Source organism: Zea mays, chromosome 7 (assembly GCF_902167145.1).
Source record: "Zea mays cultivar B73 chromosome 7, Zm-B73-REFERENCE-NAM-5.0, whole genome shotgun sequence".
Taxonomy (NCBI): Eukaryota; Viridiplantae; Streptophyta; class Magnoliopsida; order Poales; family Poaceae; genus Zea; species Zea mays.
The window spans coordinates 54,835,449-54,842,880 of NC_050102.1; the positions used below are offsets into that span (position 1 = coordinate 54,835,449).

The 7,432-nt window shown below is 45.6% G+C and overlaps 1 protein-coding gene across 3 annotated transcripts; it reads left to right on the top strand.

Annotated features, from left to right (window-relative positions):
- The first annotated feature begins 2,486 nt into the window (after nucleotides 1-2,486).
- On the top strand, nucleotides 2,487-5,466 carry LOC103632381 (uncharacterized). Of its 3 annotated transcripts, none has more exons than XM_023300716.2 (3): nucleotides 2,487-3,051; nucleotides 3,600-3,778; nucleotides 5,219-5,466. In XM_023300716.2, exons 1-3 carry the CDS (start codon nucleotides 3,009-3,011, stop codon nucleotides 5,237-5,239), a joined length of 243 nt encoding a protein of 80 aa, XP_023156484.1. In that variant the 5' UTR covers nucleotides 2,487-3,008; the 3' UTR covers nucleotides 5,240-5,466. The 3 variants fall into 3 exon arrangements, 2 of the variants coding, with proteins under 2 accessions (XP_023156484.1, XP_008652440.1); XR_004851435.1 differs by having other exon boundaries at nucleotides 2,495-3,230; XM_008654218.3 differs by lacking the exon at nucleotides 5,219-5,466 and having other exon boundaries at nucleotides 2,515-3,230; nucleotides 3,600-3,921.
- Nucleotides 5,467-7,432: the final 1,966 nt, after the last annotated feature.

Here is a 7,432-nt window from a genome sequence, read left to right on the forward strand (position 1 = left end):
ATACCCAAAACCACATAAAGCACTAGCAAGTACTACCCAAAAAGTTCAGTGGTAACAAGGTATAAAGATAGACAAACTAGGGTAACCTATTGGGTCCCATCAAATTTAACCTATGCAGATCATTATGATTAATCAGAACATGGCTGGGTAAAAAGAAGTGATCAAGGACACAACTTGCCTGTGCCTTGAGATTTCCAGGTATCAGGATGATCTTCAGGTGACACGTGTCCTCACTGCTAAACGTAGCAATACAGACAAACATGGTATATACAAAATTAACATCACACCAAACATAAGAATAAACTACGTAATAATAATCTACGCGTTTCTACGAGATCGTAGGAACAAGAATCACTAAATTCGGAGCTACGGTTATTAAGTTATGAATTTCCTAAGGTTTTATGTATTTGATACGAGATTAATTAAGAGATAAATTTTAATACCATTTTCATGTCAAAACAAAGATACAGGGTAATAAACAACATTATTACAGGATTATAGGAATTGGAATGGATTAATTTGGACTTCATATGAATTTCTTATGAATTAAACAAATTCTAGCCTTTATTTTTGCATTAAAAATCATTTTCTAAAACCTTTTATCTGATTTCTTAACTTCCTGGACTGGGCGCACTAATTACAGAAAACACAGGGGCTATTCTAGAAGATTCTCCAGACTCAGATTCTATCCGCGGTGGACGGCGGGTTAATTTCTGTTTTACACAGGGTCTCTTTAGCAAAAAGACGCGGTCGAAGGGGTATCGGTGATCGTGAGCCGTTGGATTACAAAGCAAGCGCTCGGATTAGACTATCATCACATCAAATCGGTACACATCCACTCCCATCGGATCTGAATCTAAGGGCTCATATTTTAAAGAACCCCAACCCCACCGGGGCGGTCCAGATCGGGATGAACGACACGGATGGCGCCTTGATCCGGTAAGTATTACTTCTAATCCTGGCCATTCCCTCCAAGATCAACGGTCCTGAGCAAGCCATCGAACCAGCACAAGCTAATGTAATTTCGAACGTCCATTTTGACACGGATGGCTAGGGACATCTTCCCCAAACGCGCGGCGGCCCGAGCGGCGCGGCCCGCGGCGTCGCGGCGGCGACATGGCGGCGATGGGCCATACGGCCAATTGAGCCCCCAAACCGCACACCAGACGCCCCAACGCGAAGAGGAGAACTAGGCGAATCCTATGGTTAGCGGCTCACCTCCAATCGGCGGTCAAGGCGAGCTGGCCACGGTATGCGGCGGCGATGCGATGAAGCTCCCACACCGGCGAGGAAATCTCGGTGGGCAGGAGCTCAATTCCGCCCAGACGAGGCCGCGAACAGAATACATGTGCTCTGCGCTTCCTCCCGGATCGACCACCGAGGGCTTGATGTAGGCGGTGGAGTCCGACCACGAAGCGAAGCGGCCCGGCGACGGAAATCTCCCTGGCGCACGTGAAGACCCGAACGTCATATGCATCTGGGTGCGGTAGTATGAGGGCACAATTATATGCAGGTTGGAATCGAACTCCGATGGGATTAGCTAGGCCGCGATGCTCGGATTTTCCGTTGCGCGCGCGCGATTCCAGCGGAGTTCGTTGAGCCGACCGCGCGAATCGCGGATCGCGCAAGCCTGTTGCAAGGCGCAGGAATGATAGACACCAGCGCACAGGGGCGGCGGACGCAGCCCGGGAGCTCGGCGTGGTTTTCGGATCGAGTGGAACCTCCAGGGAGCTCCGGCGGCGCGATCCCATTTTCTGGACGCAGGCGCGACACGATGGCGGCGGAGAAAGAAGAAGCTCCCGACGCCCCGGGCCCGCATGCAAGTGAGAAGCGTACGCGCCAGAGGGACTGGGCCGCGCGGAGTGGGAGTTGGGCCGAGGGAGTAGAGAGCTGGGCCAAGGGCGCCAGAATCGGCCCAGGTGGTCTTTTCTCTTTTTCTTTTCTTTATTCTTTTCTGTTTCTTTCCCCTTTATTTCCAAATTCAAATTCAATTTCCCATTTAAGTTCAAACTTCGTGGTAATTTGTCTTCACCTTAAATGTCCCACTTAGGCATGGTACTCAATAATTTCACTTAATTTAGAAATTCATTTGGTGTTGTATAATATTTATCCCACATTTTATTTATATTATTCTCGATTCCCTAAAGTACATCTCTGTTTTTAAATTCAAATTTTCCTTCTCATTATTATATTTCTATTGTCGATATTTTATTATTAAGTGCACAAATAAGCAAAACTCCATCATGATGCACAATCCTTTTACTTAGTATGTTTTTTTTATAGGTAGTCCGAGTTAATCCCTTGGTTTGAAGTATGCTAAGATGACAATAACAACACAAGTGATCCATTGATCCTTTTTATATTTCTCATTTCTTGTATCTTTTATTGCTCTCACTATTTGATTATTACAGGGTGACTCCTAGGATAATTGTTTTCATACGTATACTGGTGTTGAAATTAAAACAAAGATGGAGAGAAATTCATATTACCTTGTTATCTGGTAGTCTTGTCTCGGCATTGTTCTAGGATTTTTTTTGAGCTCGTCATCAACCTTATCTCCTACGTGTTCTCATTCTCTGTTCTTATCCCCAGTTATCTTCTACGATTTAGAAGCCTCCGTAAGCCCAGCTCCTCTGTACACCTCGGTTGCGTGCACGCCGGACTGCTCCCTCCTGCAGCTCGCCGTGCCGTGCACTCGCATCGCTTGAGCCCTGCGACCACTGCTGTCTTCCTGCTCAGCGGGCCGCCGCACCCAGCAAATCCCATGCGTGCTCCTCCCTGCTGCGCTCGTCCGGCCACGACCTCGTCCTGGCTCCCTCGGAGCTCGCGTCCAGCTCTGCCATGGCCACGCCGGTTTAGAGCTTTCTGCCGCGCCCTGCTCGCCCCCATGTCCGAAGGCAGCCGCTCATCCATCTCCATCCTCGCGTCCTTGGTCTCTCCTCTGCTTGGTCGCCATCCCCAAGCCGCGCCAAGTTCCCTGCTCCGCTCCGTCACCGCTTTCTGCAGCCATGGTCACCGTGGAGTTCCGTGGAGTTCCATCCCTGTGCGCAGGTCCTCTCATGGCGTCCAGCCGCTGCTCCTTGCTCGCCCGGATCTCCCTGCTCGCCCATGCCGCACGCAGCCAAGCTAGTCCCTGCACGCAAGCTGTCTGTTGGCCGAGCTCCATCGTGTCGCATTTCCAGCTCGCCGTGGTCTACTGCTTCATCTCCGTGCTAAGAGGCTGGATGATGGTATATCTGTGCTCTCGATTGGCGTGAACCTGATCTGGTCTTAATAACCCGGTGGCGAGTTGACATATGCCAGGGTTAAATGCTACATATATCGTGTGCACTAGTACAGATAAGCTCTATACTGACGGTCCTAAACATATTTACAGTGACGTTTTTCGTAACCGCCAGTGCTAGAGGTCAGTAGAAATCACCATTTTTACAGGCGGGTAACTGAAGACCGCCAGTGAAAATCGATTTTCACTGGCGGTCGACGTAATAAAACCGCCAGTGCAAATCGTTTCCAGAAAACATAAAACAGATTTTAAAAATAGTAAAAAATTTTATTTGTATTAAAACCGCCAGTGCAAGTCGTTCCATCCCTGTGCGCAGGTCCTCTCATGGCGTCCAGCCGCTGCTCCTTGCTCGCCCGGATCTCCCTGCTCGCCCATGCCGCACGCAGCCAAGCTAGTCCCTGCACGCAAGCTGTCTGTTGGCCGAGCTCCATCGTGTCGCATTTCCAGCTCGCCGTGGTCTACTGCTTCATCTCCGTGCTAAGAGGCTGGATGATGGTATATCTGTGCTCTCGATTGGCGTGAACCTGATCTGGTCTTAATAACCCGGTGGCGAGTTGACATATGCCAGGGTTAAATGCTACATATATCGTGTGCACTAGTACAGATAAGCTCTATACTGACGGTCCTAAACATATTTACAGTGACGTTTTTCGTAACCGCCAGTGCTAGAGGTCAGTAGAAATCACCATTTTTACAGGCGGGTAACTGAAGACCGCCAGTGAAAATCGATTTTCACTGGCGGTCGACGTAATAAAACCGCCAGTGCAAATCGTTTCCAGAAAACATAAAACAGATTTTAAAAATAGTAAAAAATTTTATTTGTATTAAAACCGCCAGTGCAAGTCGCGGCATTTTTCGCGCAAAATTCGCGCGCTACGCGGTTGTGAGGAATCGAACCGTAGACCTCACCCTCGCGCATACCCTCCACTACCACTCCGTCTATAACATGACTTATGTCTAGTTTGTAGTTGTTTTCTCCACATATTACAACCATTTGAGTGTAAATTGCTTATTTGAGATCCTAAACGAATTCAAATAAAAAAGTTGTCAACTACAAAGATAAATAACTTTTGAAGTTCTACAACTTTTATTTTGACACTTTTTTCATCCGAGGTAGTTTGCAAAATTTGAATTTTAAATTTGCCATACTTAGATTCAATTTTTGAGAACCGAAATGAGTTCAAATAAAAAAGTTGTCAACTACAAAGTTTCATAACTTTTAGAGATCTACAACTTTTATTTTAGTGGTTTTATCATACGAGGTCGTTTGAAAAACTCGAAAAATTAAGGATAAAATGATTTCTAGTGGCGGTTCCTTAAGAAAACCGCCACTAGAAATCGTATTTCTACTGGCGGTTCCTTAAGAAAACCGCCACTACAAATCATGGATTTCTACTGGCGGTTTTCTTAAGGAACCGCCACTAGAAATACGATTTCTAGTGGCGGTTTTCTTAAGGAACCGCCACTAGAAATAGCACAGTCGGTGGATAACCGGATCCGTCTGTAAAAATATATGGGTGCCGCAGGCTTTGAGCCTTTTTGTACTAGTGGTGGTTCGAGATCCTCAGCTGAGAAAATCGATTCGAATCGCTGTTATATCCTCGGACAGTGGAGACTTGGTCACTGCCCTACAACCTAAGTTAGAATTTGAACCTCATGAATAAAAATAATGTTGTATTGATGAGATGGAGAAATTAGACCAGATTCAAACAGAGTCTATTAATATTTAGTCTATTAATATTTAATCTGGCGTCAAAATATTGAAAGTAAGGACTCACTTTAGTAAGCTATTTCTGCAAAAGTATCTAATTTGATTCTTGCTAAAACTTTTCCTTGATTCCTAAATCCAGCATACCCTTGAGAGTTTTTTCTTTAGTCGGGTAAGTCTTGTTGAGTAATTTCATACTCAGGGTTTTATTCCCTGTTGTTTTTCAGGTTATAGTTTTATGCTGCTGATGATGGTGTTAAGTGCCGGTGGGTCGACCTTCTTATATAAGTATACCCCATCTTTATCTTCTTATTGAGGATGGTCACTTAAGCTAGCATATGTTTCGAACTTATAAACAATTTATAACAGTTCAAAGTTATTCCTTTGAATCACTTTTTTGTAATCACTCTGATTATGTACATTATAAAACTTGATGTAACATGTAAAATTTGGTAATAAGATTTTCGCTGCAAAATTGTTGGTGTGTGATTTTTGTATTACTTAATCCTGCGGTTCTGGTTGTAAGTGGTTTATCTGATGTCCTTGGGGCAATTGGACGGATCCTATTAAGTTATCTGGTGCACATGCATAGCAGTCTGAGGTCTTTGGAACAAGGACAGGTGCATGTGGGCCCAGGTTCTGCCACAACAGTAGGAGAGGAGAATAACTAGGGTAGGGGCGGCGGCTGATAAACAATATGTTGATCACATCATCCTCTCATTTCATTTAAATTAAGGTATAAATAACGTCCTATTACAAATTAACCTAAAAGACCTATAGCCTCTTTATTCTACTCCTAAAGGGCCCTGCTAATAGCCCACTTAGCCCTGCTAAGCACCTAAGCCGGTTCAACCCCCTAATTAGGAATACCAGCCTTGTTGCGGTGGCTATATTGGACGCCCACCATCACACAATCCAGCAGATGAGTGTTACACAACCTAACGCGCGTGCTCTTACTCCATCTCTACCACACGGGCCCGGTTCGCCAGAACCATCATCCTTCTGTGGACGAAATGAACAGAATCCACAGCAGGCGCGCGCAATCCGTTGGGGAATTTCAACCCGAATCTATTGGGATTCGGGCCTCAGCCTTGTGGCGGAACCGCCCGAATTATTCCAACTTAAGTGCCTAAGTCCCACCTTAGAGTCTAGACCACACTTAAATAGGAATAACACGTCAGTCCCTCGGATCTAGTCCGACGAGGCCACTAACAGGATCAAGTACCATGCACTCACTCGATGGTGAGGCACAGAGCAAATACAATAAAGCATAAAACCATACATTAAGGAGTATTAAATTTATTACAACATCATCGGAGTTTTTAGCAAAAGTAGTGATCATTGTTCGGAATGCAGCGGAATAAAACTAACGATAAATAAATGGAGGGATGGGGAAGCCTGTCCCATCACTCCTCATGCTCCTCCTCAGCCGAGGTAGGATCCCACTCGACTGTCCAACCCGGTGGCAAGATGGACGGCCAAGTCACTCCAGCAACCATGTCCTTTAGAGAACCTGTAAAATTATGCCACAAGCAAGGCTGAGTATACAAATACTCAGCTAGACTTACCCGGTGTGAGGAGTCTACTCCTCTACCTCTAGACATGCAGCTGTTTGGCTGAGGGGTTTGGTTTGCCAAAAGCACTAGCTGAGTCTAAAATCAATTTTTAGCTTTTTCAAGTTTTAGTGTGACTCTCTTAAGACTAAATGTGTACCTATCTAATCATACATGGTATCAAACATTTAGCAATCAACAAATTTTGCCAAGTCATCACATTTCCACTTGTTATTCAATGTAGCAGCATGGATCAAGCAGTCTCAATAGCTGCGAGAAGCAGACGATTCGAATCGAGTTTTTATCATTACAAGGTAAACCTTAACACACGACGTGGCGAGGCACTCCGTCCCCACACATATCAACCGTCCCCATCGATTCCCCGCCAGCAGATCAGGGCTCACAGCCTTGGCGTACAATGCCTCACTGACCCCGACTGCCGTCGTGCAGTGACTGCACTTGTACCCACCATAACCGGAATGGGAGACCACGTCTCAGGTCGCGTGAGGGGTAAAGTCTGCTGCCAGGTTCAATCGGGTACTAGGCTTACCGATTTACCATATTTCTCGGCATGTGCTTAGTACGTTCAAACGCTTGACACACGGTACCACACCTTAATCCTTATTCCAATTTCCATCTCGTAGACAACCAATCCCCATGGATTGTTGTCCACAGACCAACATTAGTATGATATGAAAGTGGGTACAACCAATTCCTGACCTCGCGCGAGTGCTGGAAAAATCACTCGACTTCTACCGAGATCCCTAATTAGTAAAGCAGCTACTCGACCTAGTATAGTATCCATCTCAAAAGGAAATCCTGAGTTAATGCAACTAGGGTTTTAGGCAACTCCTACACTTAAGTGCACAATTCAAGCCTACAATCATT

Excerpts from the sequence above, each read along its gene's own strand:
- LOC103632381 (XM_008654218.3), top strand. The coding sequence starts at position 3,009 with ATGGTCACCGTGGAGTTCCGTGGAGTTCCATCCCTGTGCGCAGGTCCT. Across the intron at positions 3,231-3,599 it reads TGCTAAGAGGCTGGATGATG|GTCCTCTCATGGCGTCCAGC; the intron begins GTATATCTGTGC and ends CCCTGTGCGCAG.